The sequence below is a fragment of the Peromyscus maniculatus genome, chromosome 7 (assembly GCF_049852395.1).
Source record: "Peromyscus maniculatus bairdii isolate BWxNUB_F1_BW_parent chromosome 7, HU_Pman_BW_mat_3.1, whole genome shotgun sequence".
In the NCBI taxonomy this organism is placed as follows: Eukaryota; Metazoa; Chordata; class Mammalia; order Rodentia; family Cricetidae; genus Peromyscus; species Peromyscus maniculatus.
Genome location: NC_134858.1, coordinates 29,846,207 through 29,866,209, shown reverse-complemented (window position 1 = coordinate 29,866,209; position 20,003 = coordinate 29,846,207). Strand labels below are relative to the sequence as shown.

General features: G+C 39.4%; 1 protein-coding gene across 9 annotated transcripts in view; it reads right to left on the bottom strand.

Moving 5' to 3' along the window:
* Arhgap32 (Rho GTPase activating protein 32) overlaps window positions 1-20,003 on the bottom strand; it is a 246,672-nt gene that overhangs the window by 124,823 nt on the left and 101,846 nt on the right. For all 9 annotated transcript variants that reach the window (XM_076575941.1, XM_076575942.1, XM_076575940.1 and 6 more), the window contains exon 2: window positions 14,918-15,026. In XM_076575941.1, coding sequence (XP_076432056.1) covers window positions 14,918-15,026 — 109 coding nt within the window. The remainder of the gene's footprint in view (window positions 1-14,917; window positions 15,027-20,003) is intronic.

The window sequence follows — 20,003 nt, the reverse complement described above, 5'->3', positions numbered from 1 at the left end:
CGATTACGGCATGAAAATGTGTAACAGGAAGGAGGCGGCTGTTGTCACAGGGCCTTCACTCTTTCTGAGCACTTTCATGAAAGGTATGTAAAAACGTATGCCATGTTTATCAAACGTACAGACAGAAGACAACTGAAAGGTTGTCTAAAGGTGAACAATTTCAGTGAGCTGCAAAGACAAACTGAGAATCAAATTTAAAGCCCTAAATTCATGTTCAAAGTTCTACTGTATAAGCATGGGGTGGGGAGCTGCTTTGTTTGACAAGAGCGCATGTAACAAGAACTGAGGCCAAAGTCTACCCAAAGCTTAATATAAGCCAAAGGGATTTCCTTCCAGTAAAAAGCCAGTAGTCTTAGAAATACATATCTACAACGAGGCAAGCATTTGCTGCTCTTCAGTCTGAGCCAATAAAATAATAAGGAACAATTGACCTATCCAACTGAAACATATTTTGATTTGGAAAACCTGAAAAAACAGGAAGACATGTTTTGTCCTGTCTGTTTTTACTGCTCCCTACCCCCCCTAAAAATACTCTACCGTCACCACACTGGTGCAGATGACAGAAGAGTAGTTCAAGTAACCAATTTTGGTGACCACATACGCAAATAAAGTGGTTGGCAATGTTGCATGGTTAGCTGCAACATCATTCAGCAGTAATGCAATGTACTACATTCTGAAACAGACATGAAAGCCAGCTACTTCTACAGTTACTGCCCAAGTACATCCTCGAGTCTTCTGCATACCTCTGGGAGTGAAGCTTCTTCAAAATGCAGGAAACTACATGTTGACATGTATCAGAACACTAACAAGGATTACAGACTTTAAAATTTTTATTCTTTGAGAATTTTATACATGAACACAATGCTTTTTTCTTTTTTTAATCATATCTAACCCCCTTAGTCCCTCCAAACTTTTGAACAAAGACAAAGGAGAAACGTAGTACGTGCAATGTGCTTAACATATCACAGAACTGAAAGAAATCTGACCCAGCTGCCCCACTGCCACAAAGAAACTGAGGCCAAGAAATAACAGCAATTTGCAGTGTTAGTCACAGTATTTTAATTAAAACGGCAAGTAATTTGTGGATCTACATACCCTTTAGTCAAAAATTCTCTATTTTAAGAAGAAAAAGAAAAACTCATCATAAAGTTATTCACTAAAGTAAAAAAAAAAATGAAATAAATTTAGGAGCCTATTAACTAAAGGACTATATTCTACTTTATGAGATATTATATAATCATTAAATATGTTTAATACTTTTAAAATTCTTTTTTATGATTAGAGAATTACTCTTATTATCTTGAATTATGTATATGTATGTCTGTGCCTATGTGGGGGTATGTGCAGGTGAATACAGCACCCTAGGAGGCCAGAGGCCTAGGATCCCCAGAAACTGGAATTATAGACAGTTGTGAGCCACCGTCTGGAGCTGGGAGTCAAACTTGGGTCCTCTGGAAGAGCACTGCTGAGCCATCTGGCCCCCAGTACTGTTTTTGTGTTAACAATAGCAATATACAGACTACATAAATTACCCTAAGCCACTGGTTTCATGAATATTGACAGATTCAAAATTTCTGCACTATCTCTGTTTTCATCAACTAAGATTAACACATATGGTAAATATATTATGATATATAAAAGCCACAGAAAACACCTAAAACCTACTCTGCCCTCTGCCTACTCATTACTTCATGTATCTGGGTCCTTCAGTGAAGTGACTCTGCAGTTGAAATTAAAGGCTCAGGTCAGTCTGTCTGAAAACACCAGCTGTATCTGGGACAGCAATCCCAAAGCAGATTTTCTCAAGCTGGTAACAGAAAAGAAAGTCAAAGAAGACTACTGCTAGCTTTGAAGGGTGAAAGGGCCATGTAAAAGTAATTCGGGTCGCTTAAAAGAGCAGAGATAGGATCATCTCTGACAGCCAGGAAGGAAACATGGACCTCGGACCTAGGACCACAAGGAACTACCTTCTGCCCACCACCTGGATGAGGCAGGAAGCTGACTGCTCCACAGCATCTCCGGAAGAGAGCTCAGTGCAGTGGGTACTGCTTTCTGTGTTATGAGACCCAAAGTAGAAAACATTCCACCTGCCCAACATCCAGAACGAGAAATAATAAATGCCTACTATTTTCAGGCCCTAAGCTTGTGATAAAACTATCTGAAAATAAGTTTAAAAATCTGGTCACATGTTGCCATGTTCCACTTTTACTCTCTTAAGATTCAGTGTTTTACATCAGCTTTATTTCTTGTATTTAGCACCTGAAGGAAAGCACAGCCACTTTTAAACTAATGTCACAAATATTATTTCTAGATAATGATTTTTTAAAAAATTCTGCCTACGCCGGGCAGTGGTGGTGCACGCCTTTAATCCCAGCACTCGGGAGGCAGAGGCAGGCGGATCTCTGTGAGTTCGAGGCCAGCCTGGGCTACCAAGTGAGTTCCAGGAAAGGCGCAAATCTACACAGAGAAACCCTGTCTCGAAAAACCAAAAAAAAAAAAAAAAAAAAAAAAAAAAAAAAAAAAATTCTGCCTACAATAGAGTGATAAAGGGGAAAATCCTTTACATCTTGAACTGCTCAAAACAGTAAACAAAATTATGACAGTTGTCTCTGTGACAGAGCTGTGCCCATCTAACCGGCCACGGGGACTATGCTGGCTAATTCTGTGTCAACCTGAACAAGCTGCAGTCATTGGAGATAAGGAACCCTGATTGAGAAAACGCCTCCCCATAATATTGGGCTGCAGGCAAGCCGTAGATCATTTTCCTAATTAGTGATGAATGGGGAAGGCTCAGCCCATTGTGGGTGGTGCCATCCCTGGGCTGATGGTCCTGGGTTCCATAAGAAAGGAGACTGAGCAAGCCAGGATGAGCAAACAGTAAGCAGCACCCCTCCATGGCCTCTGCATCAGCTCCTGGATCTTGGTTCCTGCCCTGCTTGAGTTCCTGTCCTGACTTCCTTTGGTGATGAACTGTTAATTGGAACTGTGAGTGAAATAAACCCTCTCCTCTCCAAGTTGCTTTTGGTCATGATGTTTCATCACAGCAATAGTAATCCTAACTAAGACAGGGGGATTTAGGAAGCTGAGCCATAAGGATCATAAGATAGAGAGCCTGTAGTGATATGAATGAGTAATAACCCCATACATTCAGGCATTTAAACATGTGGCCCCAAATTGGTGGATCAGTTTAGGGAGGCTGTAGAACCTTTTGGGGGCAGGGCACTGCTAGAGGAAATAGGTCACTTAGGGCAGGCTTGTCCCACCTCCATTTCACTCTCAGTTTCCGACTTGAATGTGTATGGAAGCCCAAATTACTCAGGGTCAGAGAATCTGAGCTTGCTTTACTCAGCAGGGCTGCCTAATGGATGATTTGGTCACGAAAGTGTTTACCAGGTGTTTGGAAGGGTCTACACTTGGCTGCACGGTGTGCTTTGATCTTGCAAGGGGGAGGTCTTTTGACTCTCTCCTTGGCATGTTATAAAAAGCCCTTTTGAATAAAGGACTAGGTGACTGGATATTGATCCAGGGCCCTCCCGAAGCTATCCTGTGTTTCTATCCTTCTCATGGGCTAGGTCTCTCTTTCTATCTGATATTTCCCCACTCCTCTCTCCTCTACCTAAGAACCCTTGAAAAGGTAGGAGCAGGTCGGAGCTGGAATCCCCACAGACCCCCCAGATGTGATAAAATGTGATCAGCCAGCTTCCTGTTCTAGCTGCCTGCCACCATGCCTTCCTTGTCATTATGAACTCACTCTCCAGAACCATAAAGAATTATGGTGTTTAATCACAGCAACAAAGTAACTAATTCACTGTCCCAAAAAGAAAAAAATCCCCCCCAAAAAAATCCCATAAAGTATTACATGTATCTATATAATCGACTAGGTGAATGAGATTTTAATATAAAATTTATGCTATCAAGAAAAGACAACAGGAACCTATGTAAGGTATCTCTGAAATGATATATGTTTAAAGATTCCTTTGAAAATATTGTCCCATTTCTGACAAAGGAACAAGACATAATAAGGAAAAAAATCTAATAATCATTCCAATACCTTAGAAAAATAAACATATTAAACTTAGAGTATAAGTGACACCATCATTAAAATGATGCACCTTTAAAGGATAAATATGTCACAAAAGATTAATTTGGAACCTTTCTGAATATTTTCAGAACAACTTGGACTCAAAATATACATATTTTAAAAAACAATACAACAATAACAATTTTCTTCACTTATTTAAGAGACTTCATAATTTTATATCCTCCAGGAAAATTACCCCCATATAGTCTAAAGGAAACAGACTTTAAGTCTGAGTACCATGAGTTCATGTGAAAGTCTCAAAAAAAAACCCAGTCACAATTACATAAAAGACACACACACACTAAATCTCTGAATGTTGCCTATAGTTCTCTCCTAAAAGTCTGTTTAGCATTACTGAGCTGCATCACATTTGATAACAACTTACTTACCATCAAGAACTAACAAGTTCATTAACAAGAAAATCTAGCCGGACAGTATTACAGACTTTTAATCCCAGCATTTAGGAAGGAGAGGCAGGAGGATCTCTGAGTTTGAGGTCAGACTGGCGTAAAGGAGGGAGGGAGGGAGGGAGGGAGGGAGGGAGGGAGGGAGGGAGGGAGGGAGGAGCTGGGAATCTGTGAGATAAATAATGGTAACAGGTATTTTAATTTTTTAATGTCTAGACACCACAGACTGGGCCCAGCAACACACGAGCCAATTAAGTTACCTAGCATTATAAACAGACAAGTACTGAAAACCAGAAACAGGAATCAAAGAAGGCTGCAAGCAGATTTAAGTCCCTGCGTGATTTCTAAGCCACACAAACAGCCGTGAGTAAAATATTTGCTGCTTCAGTTCGGTTATCTATTTCTGACTAAAAACAAAAAGATGAGAAGACCAGAGCAAAACAGTAACCACGATAACCAGAAACGTTGGTGAAACAAGCTGCTTTGCCTTAAGAGCTGCCTTAAGGTTCACTTCTACTAGAAACATCTCAGAGAACCAATTAACAGCAGGGGAAATTATTCAAAGGCAACGTTTAAAACAATTTGGAAAAATTATTAGCAAGCACCATTAAGATAATTATCACAACTCCTCTGCTAGGCAACAGCTGGTTAATCAACCTAAATTAGCACATTTACATATTAGCAAACTTATGCTTTTCTATAACTGAGCTTCATCTTCTCCATCTCTTTTATATCACTCCACTGCCATAGTTGTTTAAAGTACTTCTGCCTCTTCAGGTTATACTTGGCCCAATAATACATATAATTTTATCACGCATTTTATAAAATGTTGTAGGAAAATGTAAGAACAATATACTATCACCTTTACAGGTACTTTATCTGGGTGGAGATGTGTGCACACAAGTATATTATAATATAATGCTCTCACTTGTGTGTGCATATACGTGGGGGCCAAAGGTTAAGCTGGTGACATCTGAAATTGCTCTCCACTTTTTTTTTGAGACAGGGTCTCTCAGTGAACCTGGAGAACACTGCTTCTGCTCAACAGACGGGGCATCAAGACTCCCAGTTCCACTGCTCTGCCTGTCTTTAGCCCGTGTTAGTGATGTTAGTGCAGGAGTTACAGGCATCACATCAGGCATTAATGTGAATGAACCCTGGGTATCTTACCTCATGTTTGAGCTGCAAGCAATTTACCCACTAAGCCATCTTCCCAGCCCAAGATACTCTGTTAAAGGAAATGATTTTTCTTCAATGCTACTAAAAAAATAATAGTGATCAATTCCACAACAAATTATATATTCTACATTACACACACACACACACACACACACACACACACACACACACACACACACTGAAATCACCTCTTCATCAAAATTACTCTAAAGGCATAATCCAGCTCTTCTATCCAAGTCTGCTCTCCTAGGAAAGGGAAACCATACAACGGAAAATAGCCCAAGTACAAAGAGCTGTTGGGATAGCCTGAAAAAAGTACCAGTAAGTCTCACTTTTGTTTAAAAAGGAAAGAGGGGGAAAAAACAGAAAACAGTGAAGAAGAAAATTATATTAATGCCTGTTCTGTTTTGCTGTGTGTCACTGTGGTAAAACCAACTTGGGAAGGAGAGGGTTTATTTCTTCTTACAGGTTACAGTTTATCACCGAAAGAAGCCCAAGCAGAAGCTCAAAAGCAGGAACCTGGGGAATGTGGCTTGCTGGCTTGTTTCCTCAGGCTTGTCCTTTCTGATACAGCCCAGGCATACCTGCCTGGGGACAGCACCAGCCACAGTGAGCTGGGTCCTCACATGTCAATGAGCAATTAAGAAAATGCCCCATAGATACACCCACAGGCCATCAGCTCAAGACAGCTCATCAACTGAGGTTTCCTCTTCCAGAGGGACTTCCCACAGACAAACTCTACTTTCTTGTGTCGAGCTGACAAAAACTAACCTGCACAATGTCCAAAAGGTAAGATACAGGAGAAAGAAAGTTCGGTGTTTTAAGGGAAAGGGCCATTTCGTTTGCATAAATAATGATCATTCCATTTACGAAACAAATATTTACTGAAAACTCACTATGCCTGGCACAGGGAAGAAAGCAGTAACTAGCCACAACTGGAGGCTCCACTCACACAGCTCACAGTGCAATGGGAGAGAAAATAATCACATAAATTTTCAGTATTTGTAAGTAATATAGAGAAAATTGGAGCAGACTAAGAAATGGGAAGCCAGGCAGCGGTGGCACATATCTTTAACTGCAGCAGTGGGGAAGCAGAGGCAGGCAGATCTCCATGAGTTCAAGGCCAGCCTGGTCTACAGAGCTGGTTTCAAGACAGCTAGGGCTACACAAAGAAACCCTGTCTGGAAAAACCAAAACACACACACACACACACACACACACACACACACACACACACACACACACACACACACACAGGGGCACACAAGGACAGGTGCGCACAGGGGCAGGTGCATACAGGCAGTATGTGTATTTGTCTTCTAGAACTCACTTTTGGTATTTCTAATACTAAACATAAAATAAATATCAAAATCCTACAATAATGGCAACAAAATGATGGAGGAATATGTCTGATGGTGTAGATGGTGTAGAAGGATTTAGTCCAAAGTGTGAGCTACAGCTCAGCACACTTGAAACTGTGTAGGAGTCAATGTGAATCAAGTAGGGAAAGGACTTTAAATTATCCAGTTCATAACAAGACAAGGTTTTGGACATGGATGATAAAATAAAGTCAATGTGTCAACATAAACCATAAAACTGGAAAAGGGAAGGTTCTTGCAAGGAGTCCCAAAGATGATATATATGAAAAATCTGTTGTTCATGATGTTCAAAAGATTTTAAGTGGAGGAACTGTGAAAGGCCAACTGGGAGACCGGCTCCCATTTTACCCCAGGGCACTCTTGAGGAGAGAGGGATAAGAGATTTAGATAGAAGGATAGAGAGGAGGGAAACAGAAACACAGGATAACCTCGGGAGGGCCTGGATCCTAATCCACCGGCCCCTTCTGTCTCTTCTAAAGGGCTATTTATAGGAATGCCAAGGGGTGGAGCAAAAGACCTCCCCCTAGCTCAGCCAAGTGCAGACCCTCCCCATCACCTAGAAACCATGCACATGGTCAAGCAGTCCTCTAATGCAGCCCTGCTGGGTAAAGCAAGCTCAGATCTCACTAGGAAACTGTTGTGGGCCTCCACATGGAATGAATGCTCTCAGGGGTCAGACACGGGGACAAAAAGGTCAGGTGCACTGAAATGACAGTGAAGAACTAGGAGGTAACACAAGCATAAGGAAAAGCACGGGGTTGTGGATGCCAACGTTTACAGTGGGAAGGAAGCATGCTTGAAGGTGGAACCTTTATGAATAGCCGAGAAAGCCTGTGGGAGTGTGTGCTGTGTGTCTTTAAGTGATGGAGGGGAAGCAGCTCCCATATGCAGGGTTGGCGATACTAAACACTGACTGTTTTCCTTAATTTTAAAACTATGATATTCTAGAAAAATGAAATTTTATCTTGTTTTCAATGTGCTGTAGCTGTTAACAGAGGTATTTATAGACTGGCCATTTATTTTGTTACCAATAATTTTATTTGCTTCAACGTGAACTGACCTGCTTTTAGCCAAGTGCTAACCACATCCTAATTTTAATGACTAAAAAGTAAAATGAAGTGAAAAAATGTTCCCAACACAAACCATTAAATCAGCACGCTCATCAACTCACGCTGCTGTTTGGCATGCTGCAAGCTGCACTATTAAATCTCAGCAGCATTCAATTCCCAAGGGCATCGATGTTTTTAAAATACAAATGCTTACACACATACACATGTCACACGGTGTTTGGTTTGGGTATTTCTAATAATGAACAGAAAATGAATAAAAAAATCCTAACGTGACACCACCAGAATGAATGGAGGATCACAAGTGTGATGGTCAGGGTGCTTTCAGTCCAAAATTGGCAAAAAAAACCCACAAAACTCCACCACACACATACTACTGTTTTATGTTAGTGTTTAAAAGACTCTAATATGCAATTACTAAAAAAAAAACTCAACGTTAATTTTTTAGTAATTTATAAAAGTTCTATATTTATTATCTTTCTTTTTGTTTAGTTCACAGTTTTGTCCTGTTTTAAGAAGTGAGAGTAGGGTCTTAACTATGTTGCCTAGGCTGATCCCCAAATCCTAGACTCAAGCAAACTTCCCAACTCAGTCTCCTCGCTGAGACTACAGGCACTGTGTCTAGATTAGAGCTTTCATTTTGTAAGAAGGGTTGCATGCATGTGTATGTGCACACGTGTGCAGGTACACCTGTACACACCTGTAGAGGCCAGAGGATAAATAACCTCAGAGGTCTTCCTCAACTGCTCTCCACCTTATCTTCTTTGAGACAAGATCTCTCACTGCACCCAGAGCTCACCCATCCATCAAACCACAGGGATCCTCCTTTTTCTGCCTCCCATGTGCTGGGTGTGGAGAGCAGATGAAGTTCTGGGTGTATGTACACTGTTGATATGAGCATGCCCAGGTCAAGAACGCCAATGTGTTCCTCTGGTCAGAGGACGACTGTAGAGGAAAGGCTTTAGCTCCCACTGCAGCGTCTTCTTCTTCCGGGATGACAATGCTCCCCTGCAGAGCCCCTACCAAGATTAGCTGACCCAACCACTCACTGGTTACCACACTATGACACAATGCTGAATATCAGGTCTACTGGTGCACATCCACCTGAAGCATACAGCTCTCTGAATCTAGATGGCCTGCTTTCCTGTGCTCCCAGTCAGGTCTCCAGGACCCAGCTGCAGAGGCCTCAGCAACAGGGATTACAAACAAGCTTGATTGCACCCAGATTTTTATGTGGATGCATGAATCCACACACAGATCCTCATGATTGTGTGGCAAGTACTTTTCATCAAGAGAGTTATCACCCCAGCCTCTGGGTTGGAATCTTTAAAACAAAGACTTTTGTTAGCAATCTGTGGAGAGTAGCTAATCATATAGGAAGCAGAGCACTAATTTAGGGGTTTACTATTATTACTTTTATTTTAAAATTGTCTCTCTATAAAATCCTTTAAATTTAACAGTTCATAAATTTCTGGATCTCATTAAATGTCAATGAAAAGGTAATTTTCTCATTGTACCATACAAATCAACATTTAAGCCCATTAATTTTTTTCATTAACTCAAAAACTAATTAAGTAGAGCTGTTTTTAGGGGAAAATTTAGAAAAGTTTCTCTTAATAAATTTTTCTAAAACTGGTATTTCATTTGAGTAGTTACTGAGAGAAAACAGTGCAAACTTCATTTTCAGTCACTATGTAAAATTAACATGGATTTCTAGAGACTGGTTAGTAAAATACTGGCTCAAACTTCATCCCTGTACTTTGTTTTTCTTTTTGTTTTACATTTTTAGATTTCTTTATTCTTGAGTGTAGGAGTGTTTTGCCTTTAGTGTGCCTATCCACGATGTACATCCCTGATGCCCTCTGAGGTTCAAAGGAAGTTTAAGATCCCCTGGAACTGGAGTTACTATGTGGGTGCTGGTACCCAACTCAGATCATCTGAAAGAACAAGTGCTCTTAACCACTGAGCCAACGCTCCAGCCCCCGTTTTCTTTTTTGACACTGGGTCTTGTGTACTTCAGGCTGGCCTCTAACTTGCTACACTGCTGAAAGGACCTTGAACTTCTGATCCTTTTGCCTCCACCTTGAGAATTCTGGAACTACAAGCGTGAATCTCTACACCTGGTTTTATGTGGTCCTGGTAATCAAGCTTGGGGCTTGACACATGCTAGACCAACTAGCTGGTAAAGACACAGGCTTTACCAACTAAACTACACTCCCCACATTCCCTGTACACTTTTGTAATTCAGAAATTTGATTTATTGAATGTGATGTTTTTAATGGAAAGATTATAGCATGCCCTCAAGGAACGTGACAAAATTAAGAGTACAAAATAAGATTATAACAAAGAGCTGATACATGTGATATAAAAAGTAATTTCAAGATGGGTGTGGTGGTGTGCACCTTTAATCCCAGCACATTCGAGGCAGAGGCAGCCAGATCTCCGAGGTCAAGACCAGGCTGGTCTACAGATCAAGTTATTGGACAGCCTGGGTGAGACAAAGAAGCCCTGTCTCAAAAAAAAGTGATTCCCATGTGTACTTAGATAAATTAGTTAGCATTCTACAGACAGAATTTAGTAATTTGTGTGCATATTGCATGTACACAATACAGAGAGAAGGGAGCACTACAAAAAGTAATGCTGCCTTTCTATTTACAAATTAAATGTAGATTTACTGAAAGTTATAAGACTATAAGGAAGAATTATGAAAGACATTAATGGCCAAACAAATTACTAAATATATTTTCAAAGGAATGTTGGTGCCTTCCAGAAATTACTTGAATTAGTTATGGTTAAAAAAAATTTTTTAACTATTTTAAACTTGGTAAAGATGGAAGTTAATTTAGAGAAAACTGAGAACACTTCAAATAGGAGATACAAATCATATCCACTGGGATGAAATAACTTGCATCCAGTTGCATGTGTTTTAGAGTCATGGGTCTGTGGATGAAGATGTTTTGGATTTCTGGAGCAATTTAACATCTGATAGTTAATATGTCAATTTGATGAGATCTAAAATCAACTGAAAGGCAAACCTCTGGGCACATCTGTGAGGTGTTTTCTTGATTAGATTAACTGATGTGGAAAACCCACTCCAAATGTGGGTGGAACCCTCCAATGGTGGCACAGATGTAAGGGGGTCCAAGAGACAAACTTTTGCTTTTTGCATACTAGCATTCAAGTCTCACTGTCAAGTTCATCTAACCAGTTCAGGAGTTCATCTCTCCCCTCACTGCTACTACCAATGCCATTCTTTACCACATCTGAATTTCCAACTTGGACAGGAGACCAGTGACTCTCTAGAAATCTCCCAAACCTTCAGGCCACACTGGGACTGGCAAGTACAGCACTCAGCCTTGTGAACTGAGAAACCACCAGTTCTCAGCCTCTCCAATGTGAAGACAGCACACTGCACTACCTTGACAGAACTGTGTATGCCCTGCTGATAAAGAAATTCCTTTTTATTATGTATCTGTTCTGACAGTTCTGTTCCTCTAACTAATATCACCCTTAAAGGATTCCTTAACTGAGTTAAATATATCTTGATGTGTTCAATCTATATTTTTTTGGAAAGGTCATGATTATATCCTCTTTTAAAACAAATGTGATCCCTACCCTTCCTCAAAAAGATAGGAGAAGGACAGATATGTCCACAAGTGATTACAGTCACACTGAGATCACTACTACAGTACAGGAATAGGCAGCACACTGAGATTTAAAGAATAACTTATCTCCAGAAGGCTTGGGAAAGCCCTCATCTGACAGGCTGATCCAGCCTTCTGACATTACAATACGGAATTGTCATCTACAAAGTTCATGCTCAAAGAGCCATGCAGTCTAATTTCAGAAGAAACAAAAAAGTCACAAAAATCTCATAACAGGGACTGGCAAAACAGCTCAGCAGGTAAAGGTACTTGCTGCCCAAAAATAAAAACCTCCCTGACAGCCTTAGTTTGATCCCTGTAACCAATACCACAGTAGAAGGAAAGAACCAACTTCCACAATTAGATTCTGACTTCCACATACATCTTTGGCATGTGTAACACACACACACACACACACACACACACACACACACACAGTAGTAATAATAATGAATAAAATTTTAAAACTAAGACAAGTGAATTTTGAGTGTCATACAGTAAAGGAACAGAATAGGGACAATTATTTTTTTATTTTATTTTATTTTATTTTATTTTATTTTTTGGTTTTTTGAGACAGGGTTTCTCTATGTAGCTTTGCGCCTTTCCTGGAACTCACTTGGTAGCCCAGGCTGGCCTCGAACTCACAGAGATCCGCCTGCCTCTGCCTCCCAAGTGCTGGGATTAAAGGCGTGCGCCACCACCGCCCGGCTGGACAATTATTTTTTAATCAAATTAGACAGCAAAATATTACATGGTGAACTAAAAACAAATCAATATTATTAAGCTATGCATTATACATTCTCAACTTACAGGAGGACAAGTCTCTGAAAAATCAAAAAACAAAACATTGCAGAATAGATATATCACCATCTAGATTTTCTTCACAAAATTACAAAATTGTAACTTAAGTAGTTTTTCTAAGTAGCATATCTGTTAGCTGAACAAGGAAAGCTGATTATTGATGGAGACAACTCAATTATGATTGACTGTAGCAGCCCAAGACATCCACCCAGAAAATACAAACTGGCTTAATTCCATTTAGGGAAAAGAGTTGTTTGAACAGTTGAGACAATATCAGTAGTTTGTCTGAAGGAAAAAGAAAAAACTAAACAAATAATGTTCCTCTGTTTTTGGTGAATGGCTAAGTGCAACCAATAAGGCTCACATTCTACTGAGATTGGAGGATAAGAAGCCTTGGCCCCTATGAGAGATACGTGCGGCACATCTACAGGACAGAATGCTCACAAATAACTTAAATGAGCATTGATTTAGTACAACCCAGAGTAGAATTTACTAGGATTAGATTATAACTGATTTGGACAGAAATACATGCCTAGCAGAAAAAGGCTTGGTTGGACATATTTCAGCTTCTATTACTGAACATTAAATGCTTTGGTAACTTAGGTTTGTGACAGAATTGGTATTTTGAAAGCAACTTAACCTAAAATTACAAAGCAAAGCATAGTTTACAAAGTCATTTGAATGGCTGGTAGTCCTAGAGCCACATGGAGTCACATGCCACTGTGTATACTTCCCAAGCTATCAATCTTAAGAAGGGAGATTTTCTGTCCTGTGCAAGTTTGCAATGAAAACAATTTTCAAACTCAAACTACAGGCTCAGGGCAGTGTTGCTCAGACCACAATGCATGTGCAAAGTGAGCTCCATATTATAAATGTCATTTAACTGTGTAGTGAGGTGCTTCCAACTACGTCTCAATGAGAAGTAGTTAATACAGAGCACAATGAGTTACTAAAAGGCAAATATAAATAAGAAAAGTCTATTAACTCTATAAATGCAAGTAGCAAAATTTGGTCATTTAAGATTATATGCTTGGAGCTCAGGATAGAGTTTAATGGTAGAGCATTTGCCTGGCATGCACAATGCCCTAGGTTTCCAATCCCCAGTTAAAAAGATGACTATGCTTGCAACTTGATATCAATACCTGCAAACCTATCTGAATGACGAGACCTTTTACAAACTGAAATTTGTGAATCTCATAGAGCAACACTGATAGATGAACATTTACACTACATTTTTATGACAGGGAATATTAACTTTGAACTACAATTGAAAACAGTTATTATAGCTTATAAAAGTTGCATAACTTTTACTGATAAACCCAAATTACATTTTTTTTTAATATAAATAAAATGAGTAGCTGAAACAAGCTTTCAGGAAAATTACAGTGATGATTTTTGTACTTATTTCTCAAATAAAACTGGTTTCCCAGCAACTCAGTAAACTCCATTTTTCAGGTTAATAAGTTCAAAAGCATGAAGTCATCCTTGGCATCTCTAGTTCACACTCTTTGCTCAGTCATCAGTAAAAATCATTCCTTTTAATCTATAAAACTATATCCAGACTCTAACGAGTTCTCACTGTATCTCTTACTATCCTGGGTCAGAACATCACCACTTCTGGCTTATTGTAGTAACACACACACACACACACACACACACACACACGTACGTGTCTCTTGGCTTACTGGAGCACTCTACTGGTCTCCAGCTTTAATGGAGCACTCCCTCACTGGTGTCCTGGCTTACAGGAGCACCCCCGCACTGGTCTCTTGAATTCCTCTTTTGCCTCTTAATACTTACTAGCAATCTGGACTTCCTTTAAAAGTCACGACAGATCCTGTCACTCCTCAGCCATAAGGTCTTCTGTGGTTTCCAACCTTACTCAGCATACAAAGTCCAAGCCCTTGTCAATAGATCACATGAAAGCACATGATCTATTCTCTACCCCCAAAACACTTCTGACTTGTCCCATATTCTTCCACCAGCCGATTTCATTTGAGCCACATTATCTGTGTTTCTTCCGGCTTTCTTTTTCATTCTATGACATAGCCTTTATTGAACTTGTTCTTCCATTACCTAATGTGTTCCCAGATAAACATACCATTGCTCCTTTACATTCTTCGCTGTCTGCTCATATTTCACCTTCTCACAAAGGCCGTCTGTAGCCTTCTCATACAGCCAGCAATGGCTATTTCACATTGTATTCTACCTCTCTACCTACAGCATCTAAAACAATACCTGGAAATAGCTACTAAATAAACATACAAAGCAACAAAACATACTGTACTGTTTGCTGTGAGTAATCCTTCAGTCACCTTTACTTACATATACTATACACATACGTATGAAACTGATTTACCATCGCACTAAGTGTTTCTTCCCAATCGGGCCTCTCTCGGGGGTGAACATTTCTATGTAGTTCTGGAACAAAATCATCCTCTTCAGACTGTATTGAGGACTTCATCTTCCTAGAGAAAGAAACATGAGAGACTTTTGTTATCAATTTCCATTTCAACAAACACTGTTTCAATGAACACTATCTAAAAGACAGAAAAAGTATCTTCTGATTTTAAGTTTAACTCAAAGAACTTGAGTGGCTAGTGGTGATTCTTAATTTCTACACTGGCTTCCAGCGATCTACCCTGATACACCAAACACCTGCTTCCTACTCCAGAAAATAACTATAGTAATGATTATACAAGGCCTGATTACATCTATTCAGTATAACATGAACCTTGACAATCACTGACTCTGAAATAGTGTCTATAGAACTGCGCTAAGCATTAGCACACCTTCGGAACGGGGCTGGGAAGCTGCAGTGGGGTCGGTTAACTGCTTACTGCACCGGCATGAGGCCTGGAGCTGCTGCTCAGACTCTAGGTAATACACCATGTTCAAACACACTCAAGACCACTGACCCACAAGTCCCCTGGAAAGTCCCCTCAAATCACTAAATTAACAGCTATGTACTCAAAGATGCCAACAAAGCCATTCAAAATCAGAGAAAGGAAACCAGTGGAGAGCTGAAGAGCCAAGGGACAAGATGGGCACCTCTAGGTGCTCTACTCTCTCGACTGAGACTCCAAGAAAGCCATGTCTTAGAACTGAGCCCAAGAGAACAAGTAGTAACACTACCGTTATAACCAAGCCGCACGGGGTCCAAGTGCAAGGGAAAATACTAACTCAGTTTAGAAAAAAGTAAAACATAACAAAAACAAGATTTATTCAAAATTCCCCAACTATATTACATGATATCCAATATAAAAAATTAGGAGGCAAACTTAAAAAAAAAAGTCAAGGTAAACTCTCATCTAATTTAGATTTTTAAATTATCGAAAAGAAAGAGGCAGTATATTCAATCTGTAGAGTCTGCCCCAGATAGAGGAATCTGTAAGCAGCATCAGTTCCGCCCAACAGGAAATGGCAGAGAAAGGACCATTAAGATGACTTCCTGGGTAAAAGCACTTACCATCAAGCCCAGTGACTTAGTTCTAGCTCCCAGACTCACATGGTGGAAGGGCATAACTTCCATGCATGTGCTACAGCATGTGTGCCCATGCACATATGTACATACACACAGATAATAAATCAATAAATGTAATTAAAATTATAAGAGTTTGCTAAGGCAGATAATCTACAAAGTTGAAACTTTCCTAGAATGCATCAGATAAAAAGACTCAGGGCAGGCAACTAGGGTAAACTCTAGAGAAATGAGAAGCATGAGCTTTTCCAAGATGAACTAGATCACAGGCAGCTACTTGCCTGGGGCCGAGCAAGGGAAAGACAGATACTCGAGCTGGTAAGAAGCATTTGCTTAATTTTTTATTAAGTTGCTTAAAATATTTATGACTCATATGTTCAATGAAATGAAAGAAAAATAGATAAAAGTGAAGATTTCAACAGGGACTAGAGTACTGAGACACTAACGCTCACTCTAAGACTAAGAAATACATCTGTAATTACAGATTCATTAGATGTGGGCTGCGGAGATGGTTCAGTAGGTAAAGGTGCTTGCTGCCATGCCCGAGACCTGATTTCAATCCCAGAATCATGGTGGAAGGAGAGAACCAACTCCTGAACATTGTTCTCTGACCTCCACACATTACCATGAACAGCATGTGTGAGCAATAAGAAAACAAATGTAAAATGAAAACCAAAAAAGTTGTTTAAATTTTTTTATTATTTTTTTAATTTTATAATTTAATTTAATTTTTTTATATTTTATAATTATATTTTATTTATTATATTTTTATTATTTTATTATATTTTATTTTTTATATTATTATATAATTATATATTATATATTATAATAAATATTACATATTTATTATATTATATTATATTATATTATATTATTATATTTTATTTATTATTTAATTTATTATATTTTATAATTTAATTTAATTTTACACAGCAGCCACGGATTCCCCTGTCCTCCTTCCTCCTGTGCCCCCTCCCTCCAATTCACCCCCCATTCCCATCTCCTCCAGGGCAAGAATTCCCCTGGGAATTCAGCTCAGCCTGGTAGATTCAATCAAGGTGGGTCCAGTCCCCTGTCGCCATGCACAAAACTTAAGTCCAAATGGATCAAAGACCTCAACATAAATCCAATTACTCTGAACCTAATAGAAGAGGAAGTAGGAAGTAGTATTGAATGCATTGGCACAGGAGATCACTTCCTAAATAAAACACCAGTAGCTCAGATACTGACAGAAACAATCAATCAATGGGACCTCTTGAAACTGTGAAGCTTTTGTAGAGCAAAGGACACGGTCAACAAGACAAAGCGACAGCCTACAGAATGGGAAAAGATCTTCACCAACCCCACATCTGACAGAGGGCTGATATCCAGAATATTGTCTAAAATTTTAAAAAAGCAATTCACTAGATGTGTTTAACAATGACCCTGACTAAACAGTTAACTAGAAAACAGTCATCAACCTTGAAGTCCACAAAAAAGGAGAAGATGTAACACACAACAACAGAATGTCAAATAAGCTGGAAGGGTGTCATATGACTTTAATTCCAGCACTAGGCGGCAAAAGCAGGCGGATCTCTGTGAGTTCCAGGATAGCCAAGGGCAGCTAAGGCTACACAGAGAAACTCTGTCTGGAAAAATGCCAAATAATATAAACTCTCATATTTCTAAATTGATGATTTAAGAGAGTAAATGATGAGAAAGGAACAAAACCAGCATTTTAAAAATAATGTCTGAAAAACTTTTAAAACTAGTAAAAACCATCAAGCTACCAACTCAAGGAATTTTGACAAATCTCAAGCCAAAATTTATTTTGGGATTTTTATTTTATGTGCGGGAGTGCTTTGCCTGTATGCATGAGTGCATACCACGTGCATACAGTGCCTGTGGAAGTCACAAGAGGCATTAAATCCCCTGGGATTGGTGTTACAGACAGTTGTGAGCCATCATATGGATGCTGAGTCTTGAACCAGAGTCCTCTGGAAGAGCAACCAGTGTTCTTAGGTGCTGGGCCATCTCTCCAGCCTTCAAGCAGAATTTTTAAAAGCAACTAGGTATATCATAACCAAACCACTAAATATAAAATCCTACAAGAAACTCAAAGTCAGTACAAAGGACAAATTGACTTCAAAGAAGCAAAAACAACAAGAAAAAGGAGAAAGCAAAAGCATGAATCATTGTAATAAGGGGGAAAACACTGTAACTAGAATCTTCTATCTTTCAGAGTATCGAAAAAAGCAGGTAAGATAAGCCATTTCAGAACAAAACTAAATTTACAAAAAGGAAAATAAGGGCACAGATTTGAGAACTACAGAAACACTGGAAAAGAGAAAAGACTGACAGCCTGATGAGTGAAGAATGCATAACTGTAATCCCAGAACTGGAAGCCAAGGCCACTCTGGGCTACAAGGTGACTTGGAGGCCAGCCAGGACCACACAGTGAGATACTCAAAAGGCCAGTAGTAGTAGCAATGCTTTATAAGATGGGGGGGGGTGTATGCATGCATGTGTATACGCACACCGATTATACACACATATATTATATATGTTTAAAAAGAGAACAAACCCTCTGGGCATTTCTATGAGGGAGTTTCTAAACTGGGTTAAGGAGTGGTGAGACACATCTCAGAAATGGGCAGTATCATTCTGTGGACTGAGGGCTTGGACTGGCTAAAAAGGAGAAGGTGAGCAGAGCGCAGGCCCTCAGCACTCTGCTTCCTGGCTGCACACGCAATGGGACAGCCACTGGAGCTCCTGCTGCCCTGGCTTCTCTGCCTCCAGTGACTACATGCCCTGCAACCAGGAGCCAAACCAAGCTCTTCCTCCCTTACGCAGCTTTGCCAGATACTTTCGGGAGGCTCAGAAGCACAAGGTCACCCTCAGCTACAAGGCAAGTATGGACTGATATATCAGACTCAGAAAGAGGATATGAGAATAAACCACATATACAAAAAAAAAAAAAAAAAAAAAAAAGTGAGCAAAAGGCTGACTCTTCCTGAATACCTAGGAACCTAGAAAAGAAGACAGATGAGGGGGTGAAACAATGAGAGAACACACTGAATAATGAAAGGGAGCCAACCATAACTGGAATACAAATGGGTAATACAAGGATTCTGAGGACACTGTAAACAATTTTATTTCAATGCAGTTAGAGTCTAATTCAAATGAAAATTTCAATTCCCTGAAGCATATAATTCGCCAATACTAAAAAAAGAAACCAAAAAATTATAGTCTTATAGCTGTATAGGTAGCTAAATCTGTAAGAAAACTCTGGGCTCATGTGTATTCATTGGTACATTATTTCAAGCACTGCAGAAATAAATAACAACACCCTTGTATACATACATTCCTCCAGATTATAAAAAGAAACACCTCTCAACCCATTCAATGAGCCAACCAAGTCTTAAAGCCGATCCAACTACACAAAAGCTGACAAGACATCACTAGGAAAGAAAATGAAGTGTGACACCATAAATACCGCTCCAAAACGAACTAGTGGGGGGGGGGGTCAGAGAGGTGTGTGTGAGTGTGTGAGTGTGTGTGTGTGTGTGTGTGTGTGTGTGTGTGTCTCCTTCCAAAATTAAACTGGCTTCAAATCTAAGATCTACCTCTAAAACTGACTGCACTATAAAAGGCGGGAATCATATATGGTTCTAACAGTTAACATTTGGTGTCTATCATAAATTTCAAAGGGAGGATAGTTTCAAGAACACAGCTAACATAATTCTTAAAGGTGAATTAGGAAAAACAGAAGATGTCTCTGATAACATTATTTGAGGCCTTAGTTGTTGTTGCTTTTGTTTTCCAAGTTATAAAAAGAAAACATAAAATTGGAAAAAGAAATAAAATATTGTAACTTTTTGACTAATAATATAAAAGTCTCTATAATTTAGAATAATAAAATAATTTAGCAAGATTCCTGGTTATGAGGTCAGTATGTAAAAATCAAGTATATTTATACACGGCA